The sequence below is a fragment of the Puntigrus tetrazona genome, chromosome 4 (genome assembly GCF_018831695.1).
Source record: "Puntigrus tetrazona isolate hp1 chromosome 4, ASM1883169v1, whole genome shotgun sequence".
Taxonomy (NCBI): domain Eukaryota; kingdom Metazoa; phylum Chordata; class Actinopteri; order Cypriniformes; family Cyprinidae; genus Puntigrus; species Puntigrus tetrazona.
This window is the reverse complement of record NC_056702.1, coordinates 9,654,406-9,674,456: the sequence shown is the minus strand read 5'-3', so window position 1 is coordinate 9,674,456 and position 20,051 is coordinate 9,654,406. Positions and strand designations below refer to the sequence as shown.

Below are 20,051 nucleotides of genomic sequence, written 5' to 3'. Positions count from 1 at the left end.
ATTAAGTTTTGATATCTTCACAGTAGGAAACTTACGATGTGAATTATGAATATGAATACTCAATATCCTAATGATGTCTGGCATAAATGAAAAATCTGTATTTTTGATTCATAAAATGTATTGTTAGCTACGGCTACAAATATACCCGTTCTAATTGTGACTATGTGACTCGTTAAAATTGTATTAAGTTTCTTTAAAAATTGTGAGGAAAAAGAATAGATGCCGGTAATGGTATATTGTAGTGTGCATCTATATATTAACTGTGTGTGTGTGTGTTTTTCATCTTTACAGGATCCTTAATTCTTTGACGGCCGCCTGCTTGTGCGGTGCTTGCTCTCTGCTCTCTAACAATCTGCTCAGTGAGGTGTGACCAGATATTGTGCATCTGAATCCTACACTAGACTACTGATGCAGCGGGAGAGGGGAGGAGAGAGAGGAAGAGGGAGGGAGAGAGAGAGAGAGTGTGCGACCAAAAACGATTTCTCTCCCACACGCTCAGAGAGACAGATCTCGCTCTCCTGCGGTGGAGTGCTGGTGGCTCCTCTGGATTCTCTCTTTGCTCTCTTCCGCTGGCAGAAAGGTAAGTTTCTCCTTCTGTCCTTCATCTCTCAAGAAATGTTTCGTTAGAGAGGCTACAGAATCGCTGCAGATGCCTGAATCTCCTGATTTAGGTGCGCTGCACGTATGTGACAGTCTCAGCCAGGTCCATAAACATCTGTATTTGATTGACAACCATGGCTCGTGCTCTTGATTGTGCCGAACGGATGGTTACGTACCTTCTCAGACCTTCACATATGCGCGGTGTGGGAAAAGCTCTGCGTTTCAGACGCATTCTGCTCCTCCGGTAACCATGGCGAAGGCAGCCGGCGTAGCAGCCTGTGCGTTTCGAGATAATCAGGTGATCCGGATGCTTTAAAAGAGAAAAGCCCAGAAAAACATTAACGTGACAGGTCGTTTATCATGTTTTCACGGGCGAGTGTAATTGACTTCTTCTGAGCAACAGCACGGTGCGCGTGCCAAGACGGAAAATGGTGAAAATGTTTTGCAACATTTGGAAATTCACAGTGAAATTGGCAAAGAATCACAAATGTCAACAGGTCGCTTGGACCACGTTGATTAGCATGTCAGATGATGGACATGTCAGATATCACGTTTATGAGTATTTCGAGCGTGCACACTGATACTGGTAGAAGTGAAACAAACAGCATTGACGGTTGATGGCTGGGAGCGAACAACTATAACGAGGACATATAATTCATCGATTTCCATGCGCATGCAAGCTAAACATAAATTAATAGATTCATTCAGGCCTGCGACATCGTAACGTGAACACTGTGGCAACCGACAGCCGTGAGGACGCAGAGCCGATGATGTGGAAAATGATTGTGTACATGGAGTCAACAGTATTGAGCCCAGTGTTTTGCAGTGTGAGGGAATGGGAGGAGAAACATTGTGTAAAATAACAACACATTCAATGCTCCATCGAACCGGCCGATTGAGGTGATTTAAGGGGTGCTTTAAAACCGGACATTGCCCTTGGTTTGATGTTGTTGTGTCCAGTTGACTAGCGTATGTGTTACAATTGAACTGGTTCTTAAAATGACACCAACTAACAATCACACCATTTTTTTTATATATATGAATCAATAATAATATAGATAAATGTATCTAATAAACCTAGTGTACAACTACTGATGGTTCTTTTTTGGTGTGGTTTTATTGACATAGCGAGATTTTTCAACCACAGTTCACTTAATTAGTGAAAAAACATCTTAAAATATCGATAAAATGTATAAATTAATTAGATCAAATCCTGGTTTAAGCTATTTTACTAGCTAGTAAAATTCTTTGTAGTTTAGGATTAACCACAAAAAAAAAAAAACATTTGTTTAGGACTAAGCTGTGTTTGGACCATAATACACCAGACCAAGGCTGCTTTGGTTCATGGTTGGGTTAATTTGAGGTTAAGGTTAGGCTAATGGCTTTCGCTGTCTCTAAAAACCTTTAGACTGTGTTTAAAGGAAAACTCCTGTGCTCTTTATGGCTGCAGGTCATAAATATCCCCTCCCCCATCTTGTCTATAGGATAAGAAGCAGAAAGGCTCAGAGAATAAATCATTTGATTTCATAAAGGCGTGGACCAATGATTCCCACAGCCGTCATGCATGTCTCGAGGCCTGTTAAAATAATTGATATCATGATGGGTCGATCCGTCACCACTTAAGAGGGTCCTCAGCGCTAGACATACTTTAAACACACATATATTTGAGAGAAGGACATTTTGACCTTAACTCTGATCTTAAAGGCTTCTCTCGGCTCCCTGATGGGTTCATTCGGGTCCTCTTTCGTCTGATTAAGTCGAATCACTACTGTGTATGTGTTGGTTAAAAAATTTAGTTTACAAAAGATGATGATGGATGTGGTATTCAACTGGTGGGTCCAGATTTGTTTGGACGGCTAAAAAAAAATGCTGAAAGATACATTTTAAAATACTATTGTATATATGCATGAAAGCAAAATGACTAGTCCTATAAACATTTAAAAGGGAGAGAAAAATCTTTCCATATCAAAAGCTTAAAAGTAAGTCTTTCTGACCCAAGAATTTAAATGTCAGTGTACTAAAAAAATCACACCACTTTTAATCTCTTTATATATTGTGTTTTTGTCTGTAATTTTGTTGTTAGCTTATGTTGTTAAGCTAGTAAAACTATAAAACAGCTATTAAATCCATTTTCAAATGGACCAGTTAGATGCATATTAACTTTTAATTGTTCAGTTATACAGGGACCAATAATTCGTAAATAATAACAAATGTCATGGCTGATTCCTCTCACAAAGTCAAATCTGTTTCACGTCTAACTGCAATTTGTACTTTGACAAATAAAATGAATCTGTCACTTGGTGAAAGAAAGAAGCAGATGCCAACATGAATAGGCTGTTCGAAGTATAAAACCATATTTCAAATAGTGTATGATTACTGGGCCTCTGCTGGATGATCATTACAAAATCTGGATCTTGAAACAAAACCATTTGAGAACTAGTGAATTAGGATAGTGACAATTGTGACAGTTTGAATGATAATTGCAATTGTTATTAGGATGATTATGAGTGTAAGAATTAAGTTTTAATGGGAGGGATTGTTACAGACATTCTGTGGTGAAGGATCATTTCACAAATATAAAAAAAAACCCAACAGGGCAGGGATTTCAGGCGAGGAAAAAAATGTGTGATGTTAAATCAGGAGTAGCTCTCGAGCACTCGCTTTTTCCCTTTTTCTGCTTGAGTGACTACATCCTGCTCTGGCAGGCCCTTTCTTTGCCACGCACGGCAGAACAAAATGACAATGAAAGAGGGAAGGCAGAGAGAGAAATGGATAGAGACGGGGAAAGAAGAAAAGAAGGGGGTCTAATAGTAAAGCTCAGTGCTATACAGTCATTTATGTTTCCTGTTTGGCACCGACTCTGACACAGGCACACAGCAGCGCTTGTGATGCTGTTTAACAAGCTCCTGTGGGGTCTGACTTACTGAGGCATTTAGCACAGACAAAACTGTTCTTAAAACATTTCAGAAGGTGTGAAAGAAAACCCAGGGGCTGCATCTAGCGTCTGATAAATTTTCAAGTAAATCTGGCCTGTAGTAATGCGGTCTTTAATAGCGAGGTTGTAGAAGACAGGACACTATTCGCTCGAAGCAGGTGGTGTGTGGTAATGAGTAAACAGTCTGGGTAGTGATGACGGTAATGACTATGACTCAGCCAGGTTTCAACTGCGCCCCCTGTGAAAAGATTACGCTTGTTAAAAAGCTTCTGAAATGGTGAGAGCATTATGGTGGTTTGCCGTTTTGAATTCTGACGCTATCATTCTGCTCTGCTATGCATAGTAAGCATATGGTATGTATGCAAAGAATAGCTGGATAGCAGAATGTGCTGTACATTTTTTACAGGGTACTGCATCCTATAATTCAGTATGTTGGCCTTGACCTTCCTGACATGGAAGCAGTATTTTATGGGCGTTTCTTTTCATTTTTGAGCAATTTGTATGCATTAAATTAATTAAAAGATGACAGCAAAGACATGCATTTTTTCTGTTCTTTTTGTTTTATTTTGAATGTTCTATTCAAAGAATCTCGGGGGAAACAGTCACAGATCACAGTTTCCACAAAAACTGCACAAATGTTTTAAACATTGGTAATACGAAATGTTTCTAGACAATCAAATCTGCATATTAGAGTGATTTCTGAAGAATCATGCAAAAATTCAACACTGGAGTAATGGCTGCTGAAAATTAATCACAAGAATAAATAACGTTTTAAAATAGTCAAGTAGACAAGCTAGTTAAATTGTAATAATGTTTTACTATATTTTTAAATCAAATAAATGCAGATTCGAATAGACTTTAAGTGGTTAAAATATCTTTAGATTGTGGCAGATGTTTTGGATTTTCCCTTCCCATCCATCCATCTTTTTTTAAACCCATTTGTTCAGAGCCGGTTAGTTGGTTTAATCTAGTAAGCAAACCTCATTAAGCTGTAAGGTCTTTAAAAAGACTCTTGAGGAGGCCATTTCTGTGATACAGATGGCTTTGAGAGATGGATGAGACACAATGGGGTTACAGAAAGAAATGAAATGAAAGAATTTCAAAATACCTATCCCACTATTTACTGACCAAAAACAACTGATGTTATTCCCAGTGGGAGAGTAGAGAGTTTATTGCAGTTTCAAGAACAAATCAATTGCATGAGGGGGAGAGAGAGAGCAAGAAAGAGGGACGCGGGGGTGGCGAAGAAAGAAAAAAGAGACCAAGTCTCACTCCGAGAGAAATTCCATCAAATTCAACTCCTCTCACTGAGGCTACAGGCCATCAGCTTTATACTCCAAAATTAGCCCACAGCTCCACAAAGAAACTGGGCCTCTGTACGTCCTACTACACCACCCCCATATATACATACACGGCCACAAAGAGACCTCTAGTCTCCCATTAGTATTCTTCAAGAGCCCTGCTTCTATAATTGCTCTGTCAATGGAGAGTTGAGGCCACTTCTGTGACAGCAGAAAGATGTGAGTTTGGTATAAACTCAAAGGATATTAAACGTGTTCTCATACAGGTGTAATGGGAAAAGATCTATAATATAACTTAGTTGGAGTGAACTGACAGGATATCAATGTTTATTGCAGGTTATTTGCAGCAGAAGCCTGGTGCATCTAGCGGGCATTCCTCGGAAATTCAGACACCATGTGAGCAGTGGTCCGTGACAACATTAGATGGGCAGAATGCTGCTTCTGCGTGGGACTCTTGTGGTCTTCTCTCTCTTCGGCTCTGTCAATGGGTTTTTCAGCAAGCATGGGCCAAAACCTACGACCCAGACCAAGCCGGGCTCCAAAGGATGGGGCATGTCCTATATTGGATTACTGAAACCTAACATTCCATTTGGTTTGAGTTGGTTTGGTAAAGAGTCTGCTGTGACAAAGGTGAGCGAGACTTTCCCAGAAGCGACCACACAACGCTATACTCTGTCTTCGGAGGACTTGAGCTCAAACTACCAGCCGACCACCACCTCGTTTGAGGAGCTCCAAAGCAGCACTGTGGCGATAGGCACCTTGCTGCCTTTAAAATCAGCTAAACTGCCAATAATTGACTTACTCAGGAACAAACCGCAAACGGAAAAACCACAAAAACTTGATCAAAGCTATGATCTTGATCTCTGGCCCCCCAATAATGGCCAAAGCACAGCGAAAACCCCACAAACAACGATATCTAAACCAGAGACACAAACACACACTGTATCCGTGGCTCAGAGTACCAGCACAACGCACACTACAACATTGAAAGCGATTATGGAGACCATGAACCCTTCCAGTGACCAAACTGTACCCGCAGACACTCAGTCAACAACGTCAGAACTAACGATACAAGCATACACTGTAACCCCTGTAACCCCTTCTCAGAATACCAGCATCATGCAAACTACAGCACTGAGACTGATGACGGAGGCCGTGAACCCTGACAGTGACCAAACCTTACCCACAGACACTCAGGCAACAACGTCACAACTAACAATACCTTCATTTCAAACCACACATTTTATCATACCAGCAGAACCAGAAGTCTCTACCGAACCTTTGACCACTGGCAGCACTAGACAAAACACATTGAGGACAACAAACAGGGCCTTGAAACCGGAATGGACACCTTTTAAAACCACTGACAGGGCTCTGGATGGATTTACGTGGGTGGAGCAGACCACAGGCCCATCAGAAGAGGGAAGATTGCAGAGTTTTGGCCCAGATCCTACTCCCTCCCCATCAGCAGGAGGTAAGTCAACCCCTCCCTGCCTTTTCATTTCCAAGCATATGATCTAAGATAACCAAAAATTGACGCAATTTGACCTCTCCTTAGCTGGCATGGGTGTATTACATTTGTTCTTTTCTTGTACCTTTATTTAAGGTGAAAATGGGTATTTAATGAATTGCAGAGCCTTATTGATTACAAGTCAAGGGTTAGAAGTAGAATCAATGAGGCTGATGAATTGATTAATAGCCTTAGAGTCCCTGAAACATGCAAATTGTTGTTAATAATTAGTTAAAAAAAACTTGTTTCACCTGATAGTAAGATGAGGAATAATAATATTCTATATTCTAATACTCTAATAGCCTATAATGGCTGGTGTCTGTTTATACAGTTTGTCTGTGAGCTTTGTTCCTGGCAAGGAAACCTTTCAGTTATATTTAGAATATTGTACTACTACAATATGTATAGAGTGAGACAAAGGTGACTACAAAAAACAAGACACATTTGATTTTACTATATAATGCAAAATAAATCTCATTCTCATTACCATAATGCTATGAAAATCTCATGTAAAAATAACAGAGGGTTGTTTTACTGATTTTAAATTATACAGATTTTAATTATTGTTACAGTAATGAAAATGTTATTTTTTTTATTGTGCATTACAGTAATTGCAATTAAAAGAAACTGTCTAGCTTTCTTAATATAATAATATTAATTTTAAAAAAAATTCTACATTGTACAAAAATGTTATATTCATCTATATATCTATTATATATCATATATATCTATTACAAACACTGGCATTATTAAATGTCAAATTTGGTCTGTGCAACCCATTGGAGGGTCACCTTTTTGCAAAGGCTTGCAACATTTTGATCCAAGGTCAGCACTGACTATACTTTAGTCATTTAAAGAAGATCTAGACCTAAGATCATGGTACAATCCAGACAAATCAATACAGACCTCCTTGAGGTGATCATACACTAAAACTCTCCAGGTATCTGTGAAAGCAGTGTGCCAGACACCTAGCTATGGTGCGTGTGAGGCGGCCAAGCATGCTAACCAGTATTGACATGGCTCTGTTTGATATCCAGAGCTAAGGGGGCGGTAAGACAGGTGTGTATGTGTACAGTAAGCATGGGATTTGCACTGGAGAAGCAGCCAGTTGGGCGGTATGAGATCAGTATTCCAATGGCAGAGTCAGCAGAGCCAGTGAATCCTCAGGGACGATGTTTTTCCGCACCGCCTGTTCATGGATGCTGAGCATGCCTCTCTCAACATTTAGTCTCCTTTTTTCAATTCGCTCTATCCATCCTCTCTCGCAGTAATAGGCCTCTCCTGACGTTTACTGGGCATCTCTCTTTTTTCCAGCAATAAGTCTCATTTAGCCCTTCAGTATTATGTTTTCTTCCAAGCTCTCCTGGCTCCCAGGGACATGTTTTTCCATGTCCTCTTTTCTCTTTTCCTTTCCTTTTGAACTCATAGAATCTTTTTCCAATGATGGAGAAAGGAAATGCACAGAAAGAGAGATTTTCAGAAAGAGAAATGGGGAGTCAATTTATCTTTAATGTTCCACAGAAAAAAAGAAACTCATACAGGTCTGGAACGACATGAGAGTGAGTAAATGATGACAGAATTACATTTTTTTGGGTGAAATATATATATATATATATATATATATATATATATATATATATATATATATATATATATATATATATATATGAGTTTCTTTCCACAATGCTGGTGATCAAAATATGTTTTTTTTTAAAAGATGCCAAACGAGTCACATAGGTGATTCTACAACCCTATTGATTCTATTGTGGTGCTATATAAAAAGTGTAAATTTAGCAACTGATACATCAAATAGAATTTCACATAGATATGCTCCCTGCACTTCTAGAAGGCACGATAGAAACGTGGCTCATGCTCTAAAGAGCATGTTACACTGCCTCTGCATTTGTGGGTATGTGGGTGTGTGAAACAGCAAATTATTGACTAATGTTTGGGTCACCTTGTCTTCTGGAGGTGCAGGCAGCCACAAATTGCTTATCCCCCACCTCAAAAACACGCCAGAGCTGAGAGCAAGGTCAATTACCACACTGGAACTGAGAGGAGGAGGGTAGACTGGGAAAGAGCAGAGCATTACACAGGAAAGAAAGCAGTGTTGGAATAGTGATAGACTGGAAAAGGAAACAAGCTTGAGTCTCTTAAACACTGTCTGGGTCATATGCAGGGTTGCCAGGTCTGCAAAAAAAATAAATAAATGAAACTAGTCCAATGACCCTATCACAATCCAATAAAATGCATGATTTACCGCAACTGTTATGCATTACACAATATAAAAATCCCACAGTATCCCAACTGAAATACCAAATCCATCATCACTTTTATCAGTGATGGTTTTATAGATACAAATGAGTAAAATGCTTTAATATACACATTTCAGACAAATACAACTTATTCATTATGGCAAACCTTTATACCACAAGAAAAAAAATTATCTATGGCAACAAGTACTGCATTTCTGTGGACTTAGAAACGTATATCTCTCTATCGCGCTAAAATCAAAAGAAAAAAAAAAACTTTTTATCTGCAAAAATTCTTTTTATTCAAATAAACATTTTGTCAGAATTGGGTTGGAACACATTCAGTTGTGAAAATGTTCCAAAATCTTCATCACTTTGCAAATTCTATATTTCTTTGGGATGAAATACCACTGAACTCTAAGGTTGTTAATATGCTAGATCATAAACGAAACGGTTGTCAAGGTTACGGCTCTCAGACTGGTTACAATGTGATTGTTGTCATGGCAACACCGTGCCATGTAGTATATTGTTGGTGGTGTGTTTTGGGTAAGCTGAGGACAGAGGCATGTGCAGGCTGTCACTAGAACATACACACACTCACAATACTGCACGTTTAAAGTGTTTACCTCACTGTCATTTCATAGAAGGTTAATCCTATGATTAGGCTCTCTCAAAGCGTCTAGACTAACCAAATCATTACTGCCTGTGAGGGAATTATGTGCGACTTTACTGAATCCAAATAGAAGGAAATTTAGTGATTTTTTTTTTATATGAAATTCAGACTGGCCTTTTTTACTCGAATATATTGCAATATTTTCATAATCTCACACACAAACACACACATTCAGCCCCATGAGGGAGATTAAATGATTTATGTCACACTGTGCAAGGGTCAAAATTACAAATTCTGATCTAATTCCCTCTTTATTAATGGTGACCAGGGAGAGAGGAGGAGGAGGAGGAAGAGAGTAGAAGAGAACAAGGCAGGAAGATGAAGGTAAAGAGGGGTTCTTAGATGAATAACTAGCTCTGAGAGAACATTTCTCATCATCTAATGAGGACTGGTGATCTGGGGGCTTCTAACGGAGAGTGATGGGGGACGTTTGACGCTTCATTTGAACACAGCTGGTGCAATAGACAGAATCTCTAAATCACTAATCAAGAGACAGCGGAAAGTAATTCAGCTAAAAGCTAATGTTGGGGGAATGCATATGTAGATAGAAATAAATGATTATATAGATGGACATATTTCAATAAATATATAAATACATTATTGTTTTTGTTTTAGAAATTTTAAGATTGCAATTCAGGGTTGCACAATTTGGCCAAAATTGTGCTATCGAAAGGACTACAACAATAATAACTAATTGCTGTTGTTATTATTGTTGTTATTGACACAATGTTGGAAAGATATTGATGGATTAGATCGGGGTTGATGGACGGAGATGGATGGATATATAAAGATGATAGATAACGACATATAGATGGATTTATAGATGGATATATAGATGGATGTATTGATTTATATAGATGGCTACATAAAAATGTAAATGGATGGATAAAGATGGATTAGACAGATGGAGGGATAGATAGACAGTAAGACAGATCGATCTAGATTTTATAGAGAATCATGAAATCAAGTGGTGGCCAAGTGATGCTTGATGGTTTAGCATGAGTGAACCCCTGCCAGGAGAGGATGAGTAGAGCTGCGCACAATCACACACACACACACTAACTGTCCTCTCGTAGGCTCCCTGCTTGGTTTGGTGCAGAGCTCATTATTCATGCTAATGAGAGATGATATCAGCACCAGAAAGAAGATCTGCTGTGATCAGACGTGAAATGTTCCTGACAACATACCAAAGAAAAAGAATATCATGCAGGTCTTAAGCAGTTACCACAAGGAATTCATGTAGACACACAAATAGTCTTCAAGTCACTCTAAAGGTCATGTTTGTGTCTAAGCAATGAAAGCTTATAACACTCAGCCTAAGGCACACATAAGTCTACACATTTATATGGGCACATCGACGCTACACATCCATACATAGAGTCTATATGCACACTTATGTCCAAACATCTGCATAGTTGCACATTTGGAAATGTAAATAATCCATCGTAAAGCCTATTAGTATAGAATGTAACAAACACTGAAGCTTAATGCAAGCTATTTGAGTTGGATCCGTGGGAATCATTGACCAGTAACCAGATATTAAACACTCTGGCCTCATTGTGTCAGGTCTCTTTTCGGTCCTAGTAAGGTATGTGTGAGCTTTACACAGCCACACACGTCTTAGTGTCTGTTTGTAGCTTTTTCTCATAGCAAAGTTTTGCTTCGGATTAGTCCGGTAATCCTGCTTCGTCGTCACAGAGATAAGGTTTTTGTTTCTGATCCGTAACGAAGTTCAGTCGCTGTAGAGTGGGCTGTGCATATTCAAACATGAAAGTCAAGCTATTGTAATTAAACAATGAGATGCCAACTCAAGTGCCACTGAATCCTGGCCCAGAATACTGCAGAAATCTGTTTGACATAACTAGGTTAGAAAATGTTCCTGTTTCTCCATTCTTTCAGTCATAACTTTCGTTCAGCACCACATTCTCAGACTCGTCTGCTCTGTTTTCCCAGCAGGCTTTCCATGGGAGGAAGGTGATAAGAAAACGGGGAAGAGTGCTGATCTGACAACACATAAGCAACACAATGAACTGACAACATCAGCTAGCCCGACGACTCTCAAGAACGCAGGTAATTAAAACGGTCTGATGCAATACGCGCCTTTATGTAATCCACACCTGTGATAATTATACTCGGATTTTCATCTTGGGACATGATCCAGTTTTCAAAATACAATTATAATAGGGAAACCTTCAACCTGAGTAAATAGCACTACAGTCAAGCTGCCCACTAACTTTTATGGGAATAAAAATTGTCATAGTTTACTCAAATTCATGGCATTCCAATCCCATGGTTTATCACAAAAGTATCAGCCCACAAAAGTAAATGCCCACTTGAATACTTGAGCCAGACAAATACAGGAAAGAAGACAAGAAAGTGCTTAGGTGCAAAGACTCCAAGTGCGGGTATTGGAGCAGGAGTCTCAAGAACCAGAGCAGTTTAATTTGTGAATCTTTTAATTTGTGAATTCAGGGGATCAGCCAGTTAACCAAAACAATTATAATTTGTTCACAGATCTGACACAGATTCACTCATAAACCGCCATAAATACTCCAGGCACAGCTAGATGTTTAGACTTCTAGCAAATGAAGATTTATGATGTGTTTATGGATCATTTGTAGTGTGGTGTTTCTAAGCTCTAATATGCATTATAATTGTACATTGTATGTGGAAAAGGACAATCATTACATTCTGGTTTCTGGCAACACGAGGATAAATAGATTTCGTTTAAAATATCCCTTTACGAATGTCAGATCTCAAAAAAGATTACATTTTAAAACATTTTCTAAGAGAATAAACCTTGAAACTACTGGATTAGGAGTATTTTAACATTAAATTAAACACACATCAGCTAGAAAATTAGAGTCAAACTTTTCCTCCTCCTCCTCCACGTGATCTGGAGGAAGATATCTGTTGGTATGGTATGGCCGAGCGCACCACGACCAGCTGTATGTTACCTGCCAGTAATTGCTTCCAAAGGGAGGAGAAGCGAGCACTTTTATCTCATAGTTGGCACCTCCTACAAACAAGCTGACCACTAAACTGCCCAAGAGAGCTGAGTTACGCAACGTGTCTCAGTAGATCAGATCTATCAACATATGGCGTTAAGTGTGCCATTTTACGTCACCTTCCCTGTTGATCATGAGGTACATCTTAGACCCAGCTTCTCTTCTGTGGCACCTAACCTACTTTCTTTCCGCTGCATTCAATGGGATAACCTAAATTCCATTAATAGATGGACAAAATATGCCACAACGATCCAAGAACCAGGTTGCTAGAATATCTGTGTGTTTATGGGCTGTCTCGTAAAGTAAACTGCATGCAGAGATCCGACCCACAAAACTGCAGCTGCCGTATCTCAAATTAAAGATGCAAAAGGTTTCGAAATCTAGCACACACATTCACCTCACCCGAAAATTGAACGTCCTGTGGGAAGGAAGTGGATCAGATGGTCTTCCTGTCTCCTTCATTTCTCCTTCGCTGCCCTTTTCTTTAAGTCAGCATACCCAGGCCTCATCAATATGAATGGGATCATCCTATCCTGCTGTCCACTCATCTATTATTAGAGAGAGCAGAAATTGAAAGTGAGGCAGGATAGATGAAATCTGAATGAGTACTAGTAATGAAATACAGCACTGTATTCTATAATTAAGCAGAGGTTGTTGTTATTATCGGAGCAGGGAGTCGTGTCTGAATTCATAATCCTAAAGTATTTGTTGTTGGCTCACATTCTGAAAATCTGGAAAACTCTCAGATCCTCTTTACACCTCCGTCTTGCGTGATTCAATGAGCTTACACATTGGTAATATGGACCAGTTCTCAATATTAACTAGTTGCTTACAGCAAAATATTTATACTACATGTATATTCCATATTCTACATCCCTAATCCTATACCTCAACCTAACAACTACATTACTATTAAGAAGCAGCAAATTAGGAGTTTATCAAGACAAGAGTCATAGTTAGCTGGTAGTTAATAGCCTATTTAACCCCAAAAGATAGTTGTCTGCATAGACTCACACACAATTGACCCTACCTGTCATTTGAAAGGAATAACCATTAACCCCATGTGGCTCAGGAGAGTCGCTTGCCTTTGGTCTGCTTCCTGTCCCCTCCTCCTGGACTTCCATCCAGTACAGTTATAACGCATGGCCATAACAACAACATTATGGAAACCCCATGGGATGCTGGTGTTAGCCTGGCTTTAATTCCTGCTATGTTTACATGTCTGTGTTCTCTGGAGGTATTTTGCTTTGGTAGATGTACACCCAGTTCCACAAATAGAGTGTCATCCAGTGTGTGCGGGGATCGGGGTCATTGAGATTTGATTGATTCCTGGACTGAAACTCTGGCCTGAGTTCAGAAACTTGTCATATTTTCCACACCCCTGAGGGTGGAGGGCACAAGCGGGCGAAAGGAAATGAAGAGGGTGTACTACTCTTATCAGTGCCCGGCCTTCTCTCCACCCTCTTCCTGTGTTTGCCCACCATACACTTGTCTGAGTGACACTCCCTGCTCGCACCCTTTAGTTAAACTAAACATTAATTATTCTCATCAAGACAGCTGGACACATTCACGCTATCGAGAGCTCATTCGACTTAGATTGGCATTTAATAGCATCTAGAAAGCAAGAGACTACCCTGCTGAGTTAAGCGTTTATTTCCATGCTGGTATAAACTGGTTTGTTCAAGCTGGTATGCTGATATTTTAAGCAGGGCATCTGTAACAGAATTTAATACATTTTTGCTTCATTGTTCTTTTTCAGTCTTTATTTTAATTGGTCTTGTTTGGTCTTTGATACTTCTGAAGCAGTTTTTGTTGTTTAAATATGATCGATTCAGGAATCGGGAATCTTATTTTCAAACATAAGATGTACAGTCTTGTGCAAACACCGGATTGAATTACATAACTGTTATGTAATTTAGTCCTGTAATGGCAAAGATACATTTTTCTCCAGTCTTCGGTGTCGCATGATCCTTCAAACATCATTCATATGCTGATTCGGTGCATTTGGTTTATTTAATTTAATTGAAAAAACTTGTGTTGCTTATTTTTTGGGGAAACCTTTGTGGAACTACTTTGTGAAATTCTGAACCAACAGTTCATTTAAAATAGTCTTTACTGTCACTTTTGTATCATCAGTATAATGCCTCCTTTCTGCCTTTCTCACTATCAGTATAATTCCACCTTTCTGTTTGACGCAGAAATATTGACAAAAAAATTTTAAGCTTAACATCATTAAATATGAAGACAGGGAAACACAAATAGCAAAGCAGGAGACTAAATTAAAGCCGTTTAATTAATCTTTCGCGATATGTTGAACTCACTGGGCCTTTCATTAAAACACATCCAGAACGAATTTCTGTATAAATCATTTCCAAATCCTTTTTGTATGTACATGCCACATTGAAATTCATTTGGCAATTTACATATGAATGCTTTCGTAGGATTTACATAGAAATTCATTCTGCTCATTCTTCTTGAATAAAATACACAGAGAATGGATATTTTTTCTGAATGAGAAACATAAAGGAGGAAAGTAAATCAGAGCTGAACATCCAATCAGACATTTTTATTGGAATGAAATCAGTGATTCCGATGAGCCGAAGTTTGTTGTAACCTATGTTTAACGTAAGTGGATAAACAGCCATCTTGATGTCAAGCTATAGATCTAATGAGCGTTGCTTGGTGGTTAGTGTTGTGGTGGTGTTGATTAAAGAGAAGCATCTAATGAGCAGTGTGTGGCTGTCACACACACGCTACCATTAATCAAGTGCAACTAGGTTTGATTATCTACTCCCACCAGCAAAAAAACCAAAAAGAAACACACACACACATTGACATTAAAATGGAAGCCAGTGCTCACCACCGACTGGGCACGATGAGTATATTTAATTATAGCGGTGGTCATCAGCCAAAAAAGCCAAAACCAGTGCAAAAAATACCAGACCCACCTTTGGGAGTGACCCATGATTCTGCGTAGGCCCCTGCTTTTTTAAAAGGAGGAAGGTCATAAACAAAGTAGTTAATTTGGCTATGGGTGTAACAGGAAATTGTCTGTCACTACCAACATATAAAAGCATACAGAAGCAACCTAAAATGAGGCAGGGTCTTACCAGCACCAAGCGACATCCAGACATGATGTATTCACCATTCACAATGTGGAGGTGGGTTGATGTCACACAAAATTCACTCTTCACTTACCCAGCGAGGGTTACTCTATGAAATGTTTTATTTTTTTTTTTTAAAGATTTTGAACCTTGTAAGGCGAGACAGTCATTTTGAACATTTAATCGAATCAATTTTAATATATAAATATTTAATTTCACATAAATATGCACAAATATAAAGATATTGCCATACTTTATTTTTTACATAAGTTGTTTTAGCTTCTGTAGTCTTTGTTGGCCTAAAAGGCTCCTTGGTTTCTGTCTCAAGGCTTCGGTAAACTCACCAGCATCTTTAGAAAGCCTGATCGTGGCAGCTAAGATGAATTATGGCTCTGATCTGCTCTGTAAAGGGTGTAATTAGATGTGTCATTCTCTGAAGAACTGACGTACATCTCCACGCTGTTATGTACAGGACTGATATGGCTGTGGAAGCTAATGTCATCCATCTCACATGGATTTGCCCACCAGTTGCAAATGCACAGCAGTGCAATCTTTCCAGTGCATGGGGATTTACATATTTTGAAAGTCTTATTACATTTTACAGTGGAACATTAGATGCCACAAACAAACCTGAGTGGTTTTTCATAACATGCACATGCTCTACAGTGATGTTAGTTCTTGTATTTGGATTACTTATACATCACTTCCAAGTAAAATGTTTGGTAAGCATTAGGAAGCAATTGCAGATTTGGAAATAGCTGTCACATGGAACTTCAAATGCTGTTCCAGCTCTGTTAGGTTAAGAAACCATAATGTATGTAACACTCCTCAGCACCATAGCCAAGCCAAAGAACCAAATTTTAAAAAAGCAGCCTCCTCCCGAAGCTATCTGCGAATCAAACAATACAATCACAATTACATTTTTATACAAACAACTGATGTTATATCTCTGCTTTTCATGGCAGTTCACCAATCCCTGCTACTTGGGCAAATATGTTCGCCCACTTTTTTCCCTGTGTTAGAAATATCATGCTGAGAGCTTTTGCTTTTAGTTGGTTTAAAACACTAGACATCTCCAAATCTAAACATTGGCTTTCCTCTGTGAAACATGCTCAGCTGGGCAGACACCTCAAAAATGCCCTCTAGTGGTGATGTCTATCACAGAAAAACAAATCATAGGTTGCCAGAGAGGTTGGTGACAGTAATGACTGCCTTGGTTGTCTGTTCTGGAATATCCATTTTGTATACACTCTAAAAAGAGGTCCTCAAAAAAGGGCCCAATGTACTGTGCTAATGTGAAGGAACTTTTTCACAGGCGTTTCATCTTTATTTTGAAATTAGCCATTGCATTGTGCTGTATTTCAGGGTTAAAGAAAATATCTGTAAACTCAGCTGAAAACATTATGGAAGAAAATTACTACTACCTAGTATTTTTACTGATCTATATCTTAACTAGCTTTCCATTCAGCTTTTATGTTTAAATGGAAGTCATTGATTGATTAAATTATTGTCTTTACACATGTCTTCTGCACTAATAAAGCAATATGTTTGTTCTTCCTTTCAGAAACGGCAAGCGCCACATCTGAAGATTGGCTGGCAGACCTTACCCAAGAATCTGCACTCCCTGATTGCAATGCAGAACGTTCTGGAATCTGCAGCTCTAGTGACACTTGGCCCACCACCACCACCACCACTGTCCTAAGCAACAGCAGCAAAAATGACAGTACAACCACCCTCTCCACCAACCTCTCTCAAAGTCCCAACTCATTTCCAGCCTCGCCTATGTTTGTGGCACTATATTCTGATTGGAACAGTGCCCTGGCGACATGGGGTTCAGCGTGGGAAGCACACATCTACGGCCTGGGCACTGTGTTCTGTCTAGTCGCTTTGGCCTCCACCCTGAATCTTCTATGCCTGCCCCTACAGTACCCATCAGGCTGTGGCTACTTCGCTCTGGTCAGTCTCTGCCTGGTGGCCGCTGGCTGTACTAGGGCCTTTGCCCTAGTGTACGATGCATACGGATACCAGGACCGAATGGCATCCACAGAGGCTTCACTGTTACTTTATGAGGCACCATTTCCCTGCATGACTGCTGCCTTTGGCCTCGTATTCCTGCTCCTGTCAATGCGCTCTCGTATGCAGCTGTCCTATTCTGCTTTTCAGAGACCTTGTTTTCTGGCTTGCTTGGTGCTTCTGCACTTTGCTGCTGCCTTTGGTCCTGTTGCATTACTCCATGTTGACCAGAAAGTCTATCTGTTTCTGTCCTTGATCTCTAGAGGTGCCTTTGTGGCTCTGGCAACTTTCCTGTCAGCTGCATATTTCGTGTTCTACTGCTACGTTCGTGCTGACTCCAAGCATATTTATCATCTGAACAACACATCACCGACACCAGCCGAACGCTACAACCGTTGCCCATTCGCAGAGAGCCGAGATTGGGACCGGGCAGCGGCCGCAGTGCTACTCAGTGCCATCTTCTCTCTGGCTTGTGCAGGCCTGCAGCTCTATGCCATGCTGCACGCTCTCGGAATTGCTGGAAGCGCAGAGTCCTTTCGGCCTTGGCCGTGGTGGACTTTTCAGTTCAGCTGCCGAGTTTGTGAAGCAGTGATCTGCCTCACACTGGTCCTGGTAGTCGCTCAGCCAGTTTACTGTTCTGATCACCTTCCCCAGCCAGGAAGTTGCTGGACAGAACTCCTTGCAGCAAAGTCACCTATCATTCCTGGGAGCTACCAGTGGACTCTGTCTCATCAGGAGAAGCTGGCCATTTGTGATCCAATTGGGCATGGAGAGACAGAGTGCCTACCTTTGTACACACTGGTGGATGACCGTCTCAGCAGCTTGAATGGCCTTGACCTTTTATACCACAGCAACCGGGCATTGGCCTATCGTGACCTTGACCTGGACTTGCCCAACACTCAACCTAACACTGGTGCCCCTTCTGTGGGTTCATCCTGTACCAGCGATTCCACAGCGGACCTGCGTCCTCCTTCGCCCATAAATCTGCGTCGAAGCATAGATGAAGCACTGTTTAGTGAATCTCTATTTCCCATGAGTCTCTTCAGCCCCTTACGACCCTTCACCTCCAGTGACCGCTCGCTGAATGGTAGAGAGACCAACTCCAGCGGTGTCCAAACCTTGAGAGACACCCTCACTCCTGATCCAGGCCTATACCGAACATCTTCGTGTGTGGAAGTGCTACCCCAAGTTCCCCTTGCTTCTCAAGCCCAACCAGATGGTCCGTCATTAGGATTTCCTCCATCCCCATCTCCCTCAGTGTCATCTTCCACTTGCTGTTCATCTCCCGAGCGCTGGAGAGGCAGCTCCAGCTCCTGTTCCCTCTACAGACAGTCTCTCGGTGGCTCTTCTTTGGTTTTGTGCTCTAGTCCAGAAGGACACCATCCACCCCCCTCTACCCTTAGTGGGGATTCCAGCCAAACTGCCAGCTCTGGCCACCAAAAGGGAAGCTTACAGAGACCATACAGAACATTAAAGTCAGAGGACAGTATGGACGAGCAGTCAGAGTTTGACCAGTCTGTTCAAGAAGAATTTATCAGTGTGTGCAGACAGATTGATGCTCTGAGCATCTGCAGTGAGACTATTGACCTGTAGGGGGAGACCTCTACTTTCAGAAAAAGAAAAAAAAAACAAAGTGATGAAATATGAAGGAACCAAAAGAGTTTTAGTGATGTGATGAGCAGGTAATGGACAGATCAGGTGATTCGGTGAGTCTGTTTGCAAAGGTGTCAGAACACGTTTGCTGTGTGTAGACATACAGGTAAATGTTTTGAGGTCTAGAACTGTGCCAAATGTTTCATTTTGTAAAGGTTGGTTTGCTTCTGTAAGTTCTCCAAAGAGATGGATTCTGAAGTCAATATCCTTTTAAAGGTTTAAGAAGTGCCACCAATTGCCAGAAGCTTAGGCAGATTTTGTAAAAATGTTCTTTGATGATTGATAAATTTGTAATTGTAAAACATTTATTTCAAACTTTCTCTATAATGCTAAACAGTGACGTTTGTATGAATTTGTACAAAATCCCTTTTTGGTCTATATGAATAATACTGTGAGAGTGCGAACTACTGATATACCGTTACACAAATGCTAGGCAATCTAGCGCCAGAAAATAGTTTCAAATTAAATACAGTATAACCTGCCGATACAATTTTGTCAAACTTTAGAAAAGTTCATTGTGCTTCTGGTCTTTAGTTGCACAGGTAACTTCAAGTCCTTGTTGTTTTTTGTAACAATGCATTACGTTGTTGAAAGGCCTGACAGTGTCAGAGGAAGAAAACTTCTCTTAAGACAAAAAGGAGGATGCAAATATTCTTGCAGCACATTCCGCCGATAACTAAAGTTCAGTCGTTCTGTAGCACTTAACGAGCTGATCTACAGCCTGCCATCTTTTTTTTTTCTTTTTCATAGTGTATATTTGATATATAACTACAATAATAATTTATTTATCTGCCAGGTCTTATGTCATGTTTTCAAAAACTCTATACACTGTTACTCAATACATATTCAAAAGAAAAATTACTTTGTACATTTTATAGCGTGCATGTTCTGAAAACGTGTGAGAAACTGCTGATACATCTAATGTTTGTCATTAGAGGCTGTTGGAGATTTACAATAAATATATTAAAAAATTATGTCTCATGCACAAATATTTCACACACA

General features: G+C 40.0%; 1 protein-coding gene and 1 long non-coding RNA gene across 4 annotated transcripts; one reads left to right on the top strand and one right to left on the bottom strand.

Annotated features, from left to right (window-relative positions):
• The first annotated feature begins 346 nt into the window (after positions 1–346).
• prrt4b (proline rich transmembrane protein 4b) lies at positions 347–20,001 on the top strand. 3 transcript variants are annotated; one of them, XM_043236518.1, is made up of 4 exons: positions 452–580; positions 5,173–6,310; positions 11,228–11,341; positions 16,948–20,000. In XM_043236518.1, the coding sequence occupies exons 2-4, from the start codon at positions 5,260–5,262 to the stop codon at positions 18,987–18,989; spliced, it is 3,207 nt and encodes a 1,068-aa protein (XP_043092453.1). In that variant the 5' UTR covers positions 452–580; positions 5,173–5,259; the 3' UTR covers positions 18,990–20,000. The 3 variants fall into 3 exon arrangements, with proteins under 3 accessions (XP_043092454.1, XP_043092453.1, XP_043092452.1); XM_043236517.1 differs by having other exon boundaries at positions 11,225–11,341; XM_043236519.1 differs by lacking the exon at positions 5,173–6,310 and having other exon boundaries at positions 347–580; positions 16,948–20,001.
• On the bottom strand, positions 780–13,970 carry LOC122342587. Its single transcript, XR_006250603.1, has 3 exons — positions 13,310–13,970; positions 12,682–12,827; positions 780–910 (listed from the first exon to the last, which is right to left on the bottom strand). It is a non-coding gene; the product is annotated as an uncharacterized LOC122342587 (long non-coding RNA).
• Positions 20,002–20,051: the final 50 nt, after the last annotated feature.

What these genes read in the sequence shown, in the direction of transcription:
- prrt4b (XM_043236517.1), top strand. Translation starts at nt 5,260, where the DNA reads ATGGGCAGAATGCTGCTTCTGCGTGGGACTCTTGTGGTCTTCTCTCTC. An exon ending in TCCCTCCCCATCAGCAGGAG is followed by an intron (nt 6,311 to 11,224) that starts GTAAGTCAACCC and finishes CTGTTTTCCCAG; the next exon opens with CAGGCTTTCCATGGGAGGAA. An exon ending in GACGACTCTCAAGAACGCAG is followed by an intron (nt 11,342 to 16,947) that starts GTAATTAAAACG and finishes TCTTCCTTTCAG; the next exon opens with AAACGGCAAGCGCCACATCT.